Below are 15,759 nucleotides of genomic sequence, written 5' to 3'. Positions count from 1 at the left end.
GACAGCAAACAAAGGAAAAGAGTCTTGAGCCTCAGACACAAATACTTTGATATGTAAAACAATTTACTAATTTCAGTATTTTGTCACTGGTATGTATATTTGGGATAAAAAGGTGTATGCCTGTACTTGATTCTTGTTCATGAATACAATTGTTTTGTCTTAGAATGTTTTTATCTTTTTTCTGTTGTATTTTAAGCAAGCTTTTGCTAAAAATGAAATAGTGAAATGCTTCTACTTGAGGGATGTTATAGTTCAATAGTCACCTGAAATGAATATTGGCAATCCTTTTTCATCACAGCCATACATTTTTCTGCTTTAGGAAGTTTGATGTTAAATAAAAAATTCTTATACGTTCCAACTGCTTATATTACTTGTGTTATCAGTGAATAGGTGATTATTCGGTGCTGAAGTGTTCAACATATTTCCCTATAAAACCAGTAGTTAGACTTAGTAACACCAGTGAAGAAAGTTCAGTTTAGCAACCTATTTTTTCCTTTAATTAATTAGCATAACATACCAAAACAATAGACCCCAAATTAGCAATGATGTTGATCAGACAAGCCATCAGATGTCTGGAATATTTTAGTCCAAATGTATTTTCTGAGTTTTTCTGGAGAATCTTAAAAAAAGCTCATTAGTTTTTTTTAGTTTAGGATGAGACTGTAGTATTCAGCTTTAAAAAAGAAAACCTGTTGGGATATATTAAAATCCTCCATTCTGTTTATGTTGGTTAAAGTTTATATGATGAAAATCAGTTCTTTGCAATTTCAAACAAGAGACATACTGCATGATCCCACTAAAATCAGAAATAACTTCTATAATTGAATAGGGTTAGTCCTGTACTATAGTGGAATCTGCCATTTCTTTTTTTTAAATAATTGCAACCACTGGCAAATGAAGCCATACACATACTGTATGGAACAGTATGGGACACTCCTTTATCATGTCTGCTCACCAACAACATTTTGCCAAGCCATGTAATATTTTCTAATGCCCTTAACCCGGCAGTATTTTTTACTTGCACCTTTTGAAGGAATCCCAGTTGATGCTTAAACTGTATTTATTTTATTTTTGTTTTTTTTACAATGTGAGTTACAAGTTGAAAACATGAAAGAAAGATCTGTTTCTTATGACTTTTTCTATTTTGGCTCTTTGTTTATGTACAAACTATGAAAAAAGTGATTTTCATATTGCTTAACATACAGCTCAATTATTTGTGTGTGCATATGTACAAGCCCATATTTTATCAATACACGTAGCTTTATGCATTCACATTGTCTCAGCTTTCTCATGGGCATTAAGAGTTTTAGTGCAAAAGTATGTACAACTATTTTAAAATGTGGGCTTTGCCTTTTAGGACTGTCAATGATTGTAAGTAATAGAACTGCTGAAAGTGTGAAATTTTGCTTCCTTTATTTCTAAATAGTTTTGGTTAGTAATTATATGACCGTATGATACATCATATTGTATAGCATTTAGTGTCTTATTTCTTAAAGTAAAAGTAGTGTAATTTCAAATATTTTATATTATTTATATTTTACAAAGATGTCGAAAAACATGCTTTGAATGAGTATTGTATGTTATGTTTTGAAAATTGAAATCTGAAATTTCCACTACATTATAAAAGGAAAAGAAGAGTTATTCTGTTAGGATCTAATCTTTAAAAAAAATTATGTGTATATAAAAGTTCTAAACAGAGCAGTGCTTTTTTGATGTGTTCAAGAATTAATGTTAAGCATATGTATATTATTTAGAAAACCTGATCAATAAATATGACTTAATTCTTTTTTGTGTTTATTTTGAACACAGGCTGATGATATGTTATTAACCTTTGCCCAATTAAAAATGATGATTTTTTTTTTAACACTAATTATAAATATATTGTAGTAATTTGTTGTGAAGGTTTTAGTTGCATGGTCATGCATCATGAGATTGATGTTTACATTTTTTCATGTGCCTCTTGATTAAAAAAATAACAATGAATATATTAGCAGTTAATTTATTGCTAAAAACTCCGTAGCTTCTGTGTTACTGTTTTAACATATGGAACACGAAATTATTATGGAATCATTTTGCTGTAGTCTGTGCTATAGAGTGGTGCATAATAAGGTGCCAAAGTAAATTTCACTATCTTCTTTCAAATGTCGGCCCTGTTTGTTTATATCCTGATAACTGTTTTTTTTGTGCTCATTGAACTTGCTGGAATTTGTGTTTACTATAGTCTTCGTTTTGCCCAAGAGAAGGAGAGAGGAAAGAATATATTCCTCATGTGGTCAGCATACTTTTTAGTATTTATGTGAGTTTACCATCTTGATTTCAAGTCATGAATTTGTTTTTACATGCATAAGCATGCATATTTACATGCATTATTTATCCAATTGACCTTAAATTCCATTAAGTTCTAATGAGTAGGAGAAAGATTTTGTCTTAGGCATTTTTTATTTATTTTAATTTTCTAGTTATGTTACTTTTGGTTTATTTATTTTTTAACTGTTCAGTCTAAGGCTTGTAAAGGTTGATTTGCTCCTGAACTGCTTTGTTCCCAGACATTGCCATCTTCCCCAACTACCACCAAGTCCTCTCCATCTGATCCCATGACCACCTCCAGAGCCAATCAGGTACAGTATCATCCTACCATCTACACCATACTTTTCACGGGTGACAGCTTGCAAACTGGAGAAAAAGATATGGTGGGTTAAGGATTTATTCGTTCATTCACATATATACACCCATAACCATAGATATGTAACACTTGTTGGAATTTAGTAAATTGAATGGAAAACATTTTTCTTCTTTTAGTTTATTTTCTTGTCTTCTGTAAATCTCTGATGAAAGCAAAATATCATGTAAAATAGTCTTTTTCATTTATTTTTAAAATGTGATTAATAAATAGTAAGGATGCATACTGTTGTGCTTGTGGATAGAGTAACTCTCAGTGTATGTATGTTTATGTATATATGCACACACGTATTTACTTCCTGGAACATTTATAAATTAAATGGAAAGACCCCTAAAACCATGCTTAATTAGCTGATATCCTGCTAGGAATGCCGTACAGACTTTTTCTTTTTTTATTTCTTTAAGAAAGAAGTTTGAAGTGTATTTATTCATGAATGATAACATAGGGGCATTATTTAAATAGTGTATGTAGTAAAAAAAAGATTAGAAATGAAAATTTATTGGTGACGAATAAATTAACATTAAATCTCTGAAACTTATTAAACGCATCTAGCTAAATTTAACTTATGTCTTATTTTTAAATGCATATACTGTACTTTTAGTAGCATTTTAATCTCACTCATATATTTCTCTTTTAACTGGAAAAAACATGTCCAGTTCATTATGTCTGCAAATCACCACATTGTGTATCTTTTTTCCTTACTTATGGAAATTTTTAAAGTTACTTCATACCATGCTTTTAGAATAGATTCATGCTTAATAAATAAATAAATATATATATATATTTAAGATTTGCTGTTGAACTTAATGTAGTTTTCTTCTAATAATGTATGTTTAGTGTGTGTTAACAATTTTTAACACACAATCTATTTGTTTAAGTTAGCTGAATGCTTCCATCAGATCTTGCACAATTAGATGTAAAACCAGAAAAGTTTTCATCACAACAGGCTAATTTTTCCTTGGAGTTAACCTTGCTATTAATTAGTGATTCTCTGATTTTTTTGTGAACTGCTTAGAACTTGCTGGTTCTATAAATAACCAATTTAACATACAGCAGGACATGAGCATATTAAAACAATATCATATTTTTGGTCAACACATGGCAATTTGTTTAAAGGGATATTTAGTACAGTATGTAATCAAATTTAAAGAAAAATTGTTCAGAAGAGCTGTTAAGAAAAGTCTGTGTTGTGACATTCCCCACTTCAATTTGAAAGCTTTCTGCATCAACCTTCTTCCATTCAAGCAATGGTTGTTTGGCTTCATCATCACATGACAAAGATGAAATCTTTGCAGACAACTAGAGTTACAATATGAACACTCTGTTCAGCACTTATTTCTGCTTTCTTATTATTTTGTGTATTTTAATCAGAAGATTTTGAAAATGTTTAGCGCACACGTCTTTTTAAAAAATATTCTATTTTTTTCTTTTTCCTTCTACTTTTTTTTTAAGGCAAGTTTAGCCTGATGATTGTTATTGAGGAAAAAAGGAAGAAGTGTTTTTATTTAACAGGAAATATTATTTCAGGTATGTTGTTTAGTTAGCATCAGAAGTACCTACTTTGCATCTGTTCTATGAATTTTGAACTATCAAAATTCTAGTGTAACATAAAAAAAAACTGTTTAATAGGTAAAAATATTTTATTGATTTTTTTAGTATGTTTTTCTATGAGAATTTTGTCAAGTGATTTAGCTAAATATTCAAACTTAAGGAAAAGTATGTATACATTGTGTCCTGCCCATATTCCGCATTACATCTTTTAATGCATTTTATTCTTTTCAATTCAATGCCTATACAAATAATCAAGATCTCCTTTGGACAGCATTAAAAATGTATAAGTGAAGAAGACTATTGAGTTCCTTAAGTGACTTTAGGAACTGCATTTATCATTAACTCTTAATATTTATATTAGTTTATAATTATTTTATCCCTCCTAGTATTTCCTCGTGGTTTATAACCATTTCAGCAGGAAGCACGTAGCACAAGATAAGGCAATTAAGGCTTTTCTGTTCATTCTAGTGATAAGTGACGTAGCTGGCAATTGTTCCTAGACTGTAGCAGTGATTAACATTCAGCACCAGTATATCGACAAGTATCTGCACTGCGGCTGTCACACGAAAATAGGTTCCAGCACGGTAATCTCAGACCTGTCAGTAGTCGTGTAAGTAACCAATAGGAGAGTATTAGAGAACAAAAAGAATGTTTATTTTGATATACAGCTGTGTAAGATGATTCTTAACTGAGAAAAACTATTCAGATATGTGTATTGTCACAAAATGTTATGTAAAGATAACACGAAGGAGCTTATTGGACAGAAGCCAGGAAATTTAGTGTTAAGGTTGAAGATAAATTCACAATGCACCATGCTGTGTGTGTATAGTAGCTTGTCAGACTTGAGATCATTCAATTTTCTATAATATTTCAGTTGGGTCAAGTGACTTCATTTTATACTGAAGATTAATAGAGTGATTAAGAAAGGTCTGAGCAATACTTAAGGCTAGGAAACAATGGTTACTGTGCAAGTGGGATTTTTAAGTTGGGTTGAGGACTTGCTCTGAGTCATTCCAGTTAGCGAAGCATGGAGGATGTGTGTAACTGAGCTTGCCTCCTGGCGACGGGATCCCTCCCACCGTGTTGCTGACCGAGCTGCGTAGCGGCCAGAACAATTGCTAGGCACGCTCTGCTCCGCAAGAGGAAACTAGTTCTGCCAACAGAGGTCTGCGGAAGCTGGGCAGGAAATCTGCCTTGTATTATCTCTTCCTTCTAATGGCTGGCTTTTCTTCCGTTCAGATGATGCCATAACCCCTTTTTATGGCAATTTCGACTTTTGTTGAATTGTAGTTAAAAAAAAAAAAAAAAATAAAAAAAACAGTGTTCATGAAGCTGCTCATTTTATGATTCTCAGGAATAAGAAGGTAGTCTCTAAAACATCTTATATAGTGAAAAAAACGGTTCCTTCAAAACTGTTACTGTGCTGTGTTAATGGAATTGCCATGGATACAACAGAAACCTACACACCTTAAGTGTTTTTTTGCTTTAGTTTTGTGTTCCAGAAAGCTATATATCTGTCAATACTATTGTTAAAAATGTCTTTTTTGTTTTTGCACTAGAACTCCCATGGCCGTTTGTCCACATTAAAAATCCATCCACTGCAGACTTCCAGTAGGGAAAAAAGAACCAGAGATGTGATGGAATTAGGGACACTCAGAAAGTATTTCAGATAACTTTTTTTTTCTCTCTGCCTATCCCTGAAAAGACCAAATCAATCTTCCTGTACTTTTACCATGAGAACTTCAGTGTTTCCTCCTTGTGAACTTTGTCAGCTTTGCTTGTAATGGAAACACTGGCAGATATATAGTGGAAAAACTGTATTGGAAAAACTATATGTAAACTGATATGCCCCTGAAATTGGCAGAATATAGCTTTACTTTTATTTACCAGAAGAAGGAAATCAATTTTACTTTTCAGCAGTACCCTTCAAGTGGGAAATTCATCTCAAAGGGATGAATAACACCATGAACATCATGTAGAACAAACTTGTTTTTCCTCTCTAGTAGCTTTTGAAGATATGAGCTTTAATACTTACTTTAATACTTATTCTAATTGATAGTAGATAGACAAGAATTTCTATAATTAAACTTGTTACATACTGTTTTCCTTTGTTTACAAGATTTTTTTTCCTTATCTATTTTGCTGATGCCAATATTATTTCAGAGGGAAAACCACAAATGATATAAGGCTCAACTTGATATTTCTTCTTTGTCCATTTGATGTACACCTCTAAGTGCAATCCCAAACGCTACAAGAAAGCAGTGCAGAAAGAATTTGTGCATAATAAGGGATTCCTTCTCTGATACTCCTTTTTTCAATGAGATGGATATTAGTGCTGACCTTTACTACTGGCTGTAAAAAAATTAAAGGCCAAAACACATGTTCCCACTTACAAATGAGTCAGTGCAGTGCTGTGTGGAAGAGGAGTCCTTTTCCCTTTCCTTATTAATTTGTATAGGCTTAAGCTTGATAACGTAATAGGACTTATCGTCACAAACTTTGTCTCATTAATTTACTATATAAACTTTCTTTTATTTAAAGCTTTTTTTTTAAATGCACTATTTTGAATGCCATTTAAATTTTTATCATTATATCCTATATTTTGTATCTTTGTTGTTACACCTGAAGCTCAATTTTATCATATAGTACAGTGTAATGTAAATTCTGGGGAGTGCAAATTGGTTCAGATTTTATCCATTCAGTCCTCAATGTTTACTATTTTTTGGAGCATGTCTTTGCCACCTGGTTGCTAAAATATATATACTTTTAACATTTTACATGATGGGACTGAGCCAATTTTATGGGTACTGCCTGCATCCAATACGTACATCACAGACCTGTGACAGTTACCATCTTAGTATTAGGAATTTGTAATTTTGGCTTATCTTAACTATTTATTTTATGCAAGACATTTAGCCTGCAGTGGGATATAATAGTACATATGTAACTAGAGATTAGGGAGTTAATTGATGCCTATAAATTCTAAATATTCCATATTATTGTTACAGAGTTTTGGTATCAAGGATAATAGGTCTCATCCTGGTTTTCAAATAATTCAGCACTACTATACCTTCTAAATATTGACTTTAGTGTATTTTCTGATTTTCTAACTTCCTAATAAAATAATAATGATTTTTATAAGCATCTTACTGACATCATTTATAGCAAATAATTCTTTCAGTTCAAAAAATTTCCAAATTTTTATTTTTTCAAATTTATTTTTGCTACCTTAAAATTCTGGTTGAGCTGGGTCGTCTCTCTTTTTTTGACTTTAAAAAACAATCCTATCCCTGTATGTAAAATGACTTGCAGAAGTATAACTTTTTATTTCCTGATAGAGAGGGATAAATCTGAAAATAAATATTATGAAGCAGTCTCTAAAGCACACTCACAGCTTTAAAGAGTTGATGAACTCATCTCACTTATACTTCATATCTAGTTTGTTGTAGGAGATGGAAGAAAAATAGGAAAGAAAACTTTTAGTTTTCTATTATCATTAGGACATGGACTTTGAAATTTTGTACCATACTGAACTTGTAATGGTTAAGTCTTTGTCGATACAGCAATCTTGAAGTTCAAACAGTGAGTTTTAATGAAGATGTCAGGATAGTAGATAGCTATTTTAGGTCATCAAAATACTATCTCTCTTTGCTTTTGACAGTTTGATGTGAGGGATATTTAAGATACTYTGTCTCTGGTATTTTACATCTCATTTTAATTTCACAGTTTTAATGTCATTTCTTACAGTGGTATTGAGAAAAACTGTTTTCTTTTTAGTTCTGTCATGGATTGACTGATCCTGGACATATCATTTGATCTTTCCAAACCTTAATTCCATGTACTTAAAAGCAAAGTTAATATAAAATTGTTCAGTATTCTGATAGAAGGTGCTGTAGAAGTACAGAACAGTTGTTATTGTGATTTACTTGTTCAAAATGTATGCTTAGGTAGTTTTTTGTGAGAAGTTAGAGTGGGTAGATGGGGCAGAGGTGTGAAGAACAGTATGATAATGGTATGAACTTCAGCATGATGTTTAGGGGAATAGAGTTGATGAAATAGGCTCTGTATTTTGCAAAATAAGCACTGTATTTTGCATATTTTGTACTGACTTTTTCTGGAAAGTCTTCAAGCTTAGGGTATACTTTTGTCTCCTACAGAAAAAATTTCTTCACGTAGTTTCTCACAATAGCATATCTTTCTGGTTAAGTCTCGGTGAGGATTTTTATCTTCATCTTCAGTTTTACCAGTTATTCAACTTCACATTATGAGGGTTTTTTTCTATACCTAGAAACCTAACTTGCCATTGGTATCATGGAGTTACCCAGTGATAATTTTGACTCCCCATTGAACATTAAGCATAGTAACAAGGTCAAATGAATATGCCTACACTTTTTGGAAAAAACACTTCACTTTGTAGTGTGAAAAATCCCTTAATATTCCACATGTATAGATAATTTTATGGATTGTTAATTCATAACTCTAAAGTGACCTTTTTGTTTCAATTTAATAAGATGGTAGATTACCTTTTTTGATCACAAGTTGCCTATGGCGTACTGTGGATAGCAGGTAATGAATAATGTTTGAGATAACATATCTAGAAAGGGCTAATGAGAATTATTCCCTGTTCAAGTGAGAGGACTCAAGTAGAGGTTCCAGTGCTTCAAAGTTAACCTTTCTTGCTGCTGTTGTATTGAAAGACTTCATTTCACGACTAAACACTGAGCAGAATTAACTTATATTTCCCAAACTGACTGTAGACATTTTTTTCTGCTTCTTAGGTTAATTCATGGCTTTTATTTTGTTATATTGATTTCTTTTATTGTATGATCATTCTTTGCCTTTATTTTGCAAARCCAGAGGTCATAGGTTGTGCTTTTGCTTGCAATGTCTACTTAAACAATTATGGATTAAAGCAGCATTTTTAGATATTATATTGATGCATTAAATACTAATTTAAAAAATATTATAGGCAAATCAGTATAATTTTTTACTCTTTCTTTTTATCCCCCCCCCTCCACAAGTAGGTAAATCTTAGTATTCGTATTGCTTTACATTGGTTTACTTGTTTACTTTCCTCTCCTCTCTCCCATGACAGAGCAATTTTAGGGGTTGCTGTTTGTTGTTCCTTTCTGAATATTGAGGAAATGTTATCAAGGGCAGTCATGAGATGTGGGGAATGATGTAGCTTCTCATTGCTAAGTTTTTGAACACTGTTTGCATATCATTCATGTGACATCATGAATAACCTGCCAGTTGCTGTCCTGTAAGTAAAAATATGATTCCACACTTGGATTTTTTTGTTTGATTTGATTTTAAGCTTGGATACAGTTAGAATCAGTTAGCTTCCTATTTCATCCCCTCTTCAAAATGATACACCTTCTCAGTACAATGGGCATCATTACCACCTTTCCTATTAAAATGGATAAACTTAACTGTCTTAAATTAATCAGTTTCTCCCCATGTTTTGAACTCTGGTGGTTGGGTTGGGTTTGTTTTTTCTAATAGACAAAAATGAGAGCAAAAAGGAAGAAATACATATAAAAATAAAGCTTGAGAAATGATGAGAAAACAAAGAGCCCATAGACTTCATTTCTTTGTTCTACTGAACCGCATTTAACAAGATATTACATGGTCACCCCCAGTTGTTGATTTAAGGAGACTTAACCTATCATTAGTTTTAATCCTTAGTTTAATCATTAGTTTTAAATCTTATTAAAGGGAGTCAATAAAAGTAGAATTTTGGAAGCATACTATCGAAGATGGTTTCGTAAGCATTTTATAAATTTTATGCAGTATGACTTTGGGAGAAAATTAAAGCCTGGTTCTGATCTCATTAAATTATTTTTAAATCAGTGTTACTTCTGAGTCCTCTGTGAACATGCTGAGCTGTGGGAGAAATGTGATTGTTACACTCTCCAGTACACTTAYGATTTGTGTCGCTTTAACATATAGTTTAGATAGGGTTTGTAAATTCCAGTATTCACTTGAAAATCTTTTGAGAGTGAACATGTAAAGAGATAATGCTTTCTGGATTTCATGGATTTTTCATTAGACTTATATGGATATCTTATTCAAGTTGCTGAGGAGTTAAAAAATCTTGCATTGTAATTAAAGATTTTGTAGAACTTTGTTATATCATTTAAGGATATCCTTAGATATGATATGTGGGTTTGGGCATCTTTCCACGTCCTTGTACTAAGGAAAAGCTCTATCTGCTTATGAAAAAGGATCATTAAAACCATAAAACTTGGAGAATACATGTTCTTCTCTTTGTCAAAGTACACTAATGGTCTTCTAATATCCTGTTCAAAGAATTCTTTAATCCTTTAATTTTCTTTTATTCCAAGAATACTTTTTTTCAATGCAAAATGAAAATGAATAGCATGTCATAAAGTGCCAAATATTTCCATGTTTAAATTCCATCTCATGTAAGCTAGAGTAAAAGTTGGCAGCATATAACTCTGCTGTCTAACCAAGTTTATCTTTCACTTCTAGTCCCTCATACTCAGATCTGGTGACATTGTTTCATTCAGAACTAGTATTGGAAGAAAAAGCTGCCCATATTCTTAGGTACAGAGTCACTTGATGACTTGCTGCTTGAGGAAACCAGACAAAGCAGAATGTCAGAGCAATTTCCAGAAGGCAAATGTGGATGACTTTATTGCCTCTTTCTGCAGTGTACCATATCAGTCACATGAACACCAGACTCTAAGTTTTCAACTATTTAGAATTTAATATAACAGCTCCTAGTGAGTTCGGAAATTATATAGTCAGGAGTTATATGAGAATCTAGAAAGTGACATCTACATTAGAGAACTTACTGTCACACTAGAACAGATCCTGTATGGCACAGAAAACAGAAAAAATGCAGTACCATGTTTTCTGACATATCAGAGATAAGTAGAGTTATGCCCAGCTTCATTATGAAGTTTCTGCATGGAGAGAATACCATGCAGTGGGCATGTAATAGTTGATTTTTTTTTGTGCCCATCTGGCTTGGGGAAACATTCTCACTTTTCCAAGCTGTTTGTAGGGATAGTGCACTGCTGTGCTTTCTGAGAGACTGTATGCCAGACTTGTCCTCTGCCTTTTGCATTCTTTTGCATCAGATGGTGATAGATCATAGGTAGCTGTGAGACACACCCATCAATGAAAATAGGTGCCTGCCTGACTTGAATAAAAAAGGAGGTTGTTTTTTGTGTACAAATCAAAAAAGGTGATGGTAGACTCATTGCACTATAGGGAATAAGAGGTGGGGATTTTTTCCTCTTCTAGAGATGAGGTGTATATGTTGAGACATCCAGGAGTTAAAGATAGTCAAGCAATACCTGTTTATGTTCTTTACCATGCAGCCAAAACAATATGTACTTGCATCTTATTCAGAAGCAGTATTTTCCCCTACTTTGTGCAGGTAGTAGTTTTCACTGTGGGTTTTTTTTTTTGGTGAAAATAAATTAGACTTCCTATGGGTGTTAACAGTTATTCTGAGGCATAACTTGCAAACAGGGGAGCAGTGGGAAGATTGTGACCACAGACTGTAATAAGCATCCTTAGAAATGCCCAGGGGCTGAGTCCACTGTTACATGTAAAGCAAAAATTTTGTTTTCTACATTGTATTGAGATTTCTTGAGAACACCTTCCAGATAATTGGTCACAAGTGCTCTAAATGTACTAGATGTTTCTGAACAACCAGTTATAATTTTGCTTTCACTAGAAACATTCTGTTGTTCTGTTCAGAAAGATGACTATGAATATAGACTTCTTCATGCTTTGTATCTATTTTCCTATCGACGATTTCATTGCATTTTATAAAATTTTAAGTTAAATATTTTCTGACTTTAAGAATAGTTTATTGTATACTTTAATAGTAAATTCTTTTTAAAAAGAGGTTTCCTTAAATGTTGCTATGCTTCCTAACACAATGCATAGTGCTTTTAAATAATAAGTAATTAATACTCTATAAACTGCCATTTCTGTTTCCTTTTCATTACTGCATTGTATTGAAAGTCAAATATATTTGGTCSATCAGTTTTTGAAAGTACACAGATAATACTCTCTTTCAAGTATTTAAATTATTCAGTTACCTTGGCTTTAAGGTTAAACTAACCTTTTTGTCATTATAGGACTGTATTTTGCAAATGCTAGCAAAGGTAATGCACATGATATATTTTATCATTCTCAGAAAGATGTTTCACAATTTGGCTACAATTGGCATAGAGCAGAATGTGTCAGTACTGGTAAGAGAATTCAGCTATACTTCTGTATAAGAATGTTCCTAACAACGTTGTGAGGTGCCAGCATGACATTACAGTTATCTTCCAGTGATATAACTTTGATATTCTGTTGTTTATAGCTTTAAAGAGTATTCGTCTGGGGGTATAGAGTGACTACTGGTTGTTTGGCCTTCTGTTTTCCCCTTACTTCTCAAATGACACCTCTGCAAATGCAGACTTAGAGATGACTGTCTTTCTGGGCTCTTTCTTTTTCTCACGTTATTCAGCGATAATACAATTCTATATGCCCAATTATTCATTCATTTGAACTTGGAACCTGTTATTTGGATGGGGTTAGAAAAGTATGCTTTAAATATCTATTTATTGAAAGATTCTGAAAGCCTCCAGTTTAGCAGTTTCTACAGCACTCTAAATTTTTCTTTTATGTTTCTAGTAACCTAACACATTATTTCCATGCTTCTAAAGCTTTTTATGGTTATTGTTATTGTTCACTTACCCAAATCATAAATGCAGTAAGAATAATTTGATCCATCTTGTTTTCTTAATAGTGATTGTAATAATTGTCATACTAAATTAGCATCTGCCCCCTACCCRTGAGATACTGAAATGCAGTCTCCATTTAAGCTCTTTTTTAAAGTGTTATTGCCTTATGAAATAAAATTGGTTTATGGAATAGATTAAACTCTGATTAATGACATTCTTTACTAAAGAGTATTGAAGCAGAGTAGAATTCCTTACAGATCTTCTGCAGACCAATGCTCATATATAATTGAGGCAGAAAAAAGAAATTGAGTCAAAAGATACACCAATCTTTGAAGACTATCATTGATCATAAAAAACTGATCATTAAAATATCTAGTAAAAATCTATGTAAATGTTGTACAAAAACAGTATTATCACATGCTGTTTTAGAAACAGAATGAAATAATATAATTAACTTTTTGTTAAAGACATTTCGCAGATTAGATTTCACCTGTATCTGAGTTGTTATGAGGCATTCTATTTTATATAAATCCATTCTTAGTTATGTCAAAGTAGTTAGATAATTCATATTATACTTCACATGTACATTTACAGTGAAGATTTAGTAGCTGAACAACACAATATGTGTGTATAGACTGATGGTTGCCTTTAACACTTGCAATTTCTAAGTATATTGTAAATTATGTTTACCTTACATTAATATAACACACCTGAATAAGTATAATAAATGTAGAGGTGACAGCTTTGATGGGATGAAAGTTATTTTTAGAAGTCTGAATTTAAGAATTTAATTTAGAAATTATTAATGCCAACATATTATGTATATTTTATTATGTAAATATTTTTGAATGTAAAGATACCTTTCTGTTGGATTTATTTTTAATAAGAAGTCTAGTTACAAAACATGAGCTATAAAATGCTTTAGCTACTGATATTCTTGCTATGGTTGATATTTCATAAAAGTAATTATATTCCATAACCTGTGTACTATTCTGTACTTGCTATTCAAACACACATGACAATAGTTTAAATATAATATGGTATGATAAGACGTTAACTGAATACACCACTTGTGAAATATAAAAATTTTTCTACTATTCATTGTCCTACTATTTACACTACTAATTCAGAAAGCCTTTCTTTTTGGCCTGCCTGAATTTCATTTTGGTAGTAAGAGGAAATAAATCAATAAAAATGAAGAAAAAAAAAGTATAAATTTGTCAGTTCAACTATGGGAGAGCCCGACAAAATCAGTGATTTTGAACATCAAAATGAGCATTTCAAAAACAATAAAAGAATGTTTTCAGTTGAAATACAATTTATTTCTACAGTTGAAATCATAAAGCTTATTGCTGGCAATAAGATTTCATAGTAATATAAATAAAAATTATAATGGAAACTTTCTGAGTTGATAAATAATTTTTAATACATATATTGAGCTCCGTCTAAAAAAGAGTCTTTGGCTTACTATAGTGAACTTCACAGTCAACAAGCATTTGTATAAAGGGAAATATTTATTATGAAATCAAAACTGGTTAGTAAATCTGACTTCCTCACTTCTCTCTCTGATGTTGAGGCAGTTCTTTGTGTTATTTTAATTTATTTTCATATTTATCATTATGTTTTCTCTCAAAGAAAATGAAAAAAAATCTTAATCCACTGAAGCTGAAAAACATGTATATACTGTGCATAGGAGTGTGTAGGAGCTGAGATCTACTGTGCATAGGAGTTGAGGTCAGGACAAGAGGTACACACAAATACTTTTCCAGCGTAACTTTAAAAAGAGAAATAAGATATAAATCCAACACTGGAGTATGCTGACTCCAAGTTTATTCTTAGAAAGCTATTTTTACATATTAATGCACACACATAATTACACATGCTTAATCTGAATATAAAAATACCCGATATATATGTGTAAGTTCAGCTTTACATAACAGTTGTGCCCCCCAGCACCCATTTTGGTAAGGAGTCTTTTTTTGTTGTTTTTTCCATGTGCGGGTTTCTACCAGCTGATTATCTAGGCAAAATTATTAACACGTATTCAATTATTGCCTGTGCCTAGCTYTTTTAATGCTTGATTAAACCTGAAAAGTTGTTACTTCCTTTTCTATCTTATATTTATACATTGTTTTCCGTAATGAAATTTGGCTTCACAGATTCCCATTATGGGAGGAATATAGCGCAGAGTGTGGATGTGTGGAGATAGTATGTTCTACGAATTTGTAGTTTAATAATAAATATCTGTATCTTTTCCTACTGAGCTAAATTTAATATGATCTAAATTCAGAATCTACACATTTCACAAGAAAGTATTCAATTGTACATTGAATTGCCTCTTGTACTTACTGCTTTTATTGATGAGTTAGGCTAGCTTTGCTCACTGGTTTATGTTAGCACTTACAAATCTTTTGGCTTATGTTTATGCCAACAATTACTAATTTCTGTATTTGCCTCTACCTATTCCAGGGTTCTCTTTCTTTTATGTCTGCCCGCAATAGTCACTGTTCTATTGTGGCTATCTTGATTTAAAAATGTATAATTACAAGTTTACAAAAAATAAAACAGAAAGTAGATATACATGTAAATTAGGCATATACATACAAACTTATTTGGATGAATGCCAAGTGCTAAGCCAGCCCTAGCTTAGTCATAAGTGGTGATACATTTGCCTAGACTGGCAGCTTGGTATTATTACACTGTTCTGTTCTCTGTTCCTTGGCGGAGAGCACAATGTCAGCCTCCGAGAGCAAGTGTTTGGAGTGACTTGTCAGAAGACTCTTATTAGCATTAGAGGGCTACATAGCACTG

General features: G+C 32.1%; 1 protein-coding gene across 2 annotated transcripts in view; it reads left to right on the top strand.

Annotated features, from left to right (window-relative positions):
* Nucleotides 1–15,759, top strand: part of NOVA1 (NOVA alternative splicing regulator 1) — a 154,004-nt gene that overhangs the window by 120,635 nt on the left and 17,610 nt on the right. Inside the window, exon 4 of one of the 2 annotated variants that reach the window (XM_026076022.1) lies at nt 2,547–2,618. The exons of the other annotated variant lie outside the window; for it this stretch is intronic. Within the exon in view, the coding sequence (XP_025931807.1) occupies nt 2,547–2,618 (72 nt within the window). The remainder of the gene's footprint in view (nt 1–2,546; nt 2,619–15,759) is intronic. 2 annotated transcript variants of the gene reach the window in all.

Source organism: Apteryx rowi, unplaced genomic scaffold (assembly GCF_003343035.1).
Source record: "Apteryx rowi isolate R43461 unplaced genomic scaffold, aptRow1 scaffold_421, whole genome shotgun sequence".
Lineage (NCBI taxonomy): Eukaryota > Metazoa > Chordata > Aves > Apterygiformes > Apterygidae > Apteryx > Apteryx rowi.
The sequence above is the reverse complement of the archived record's forward strand: the minus strand, read 5'-3'. Positions and strand labels throughout refer to the sequence as shown.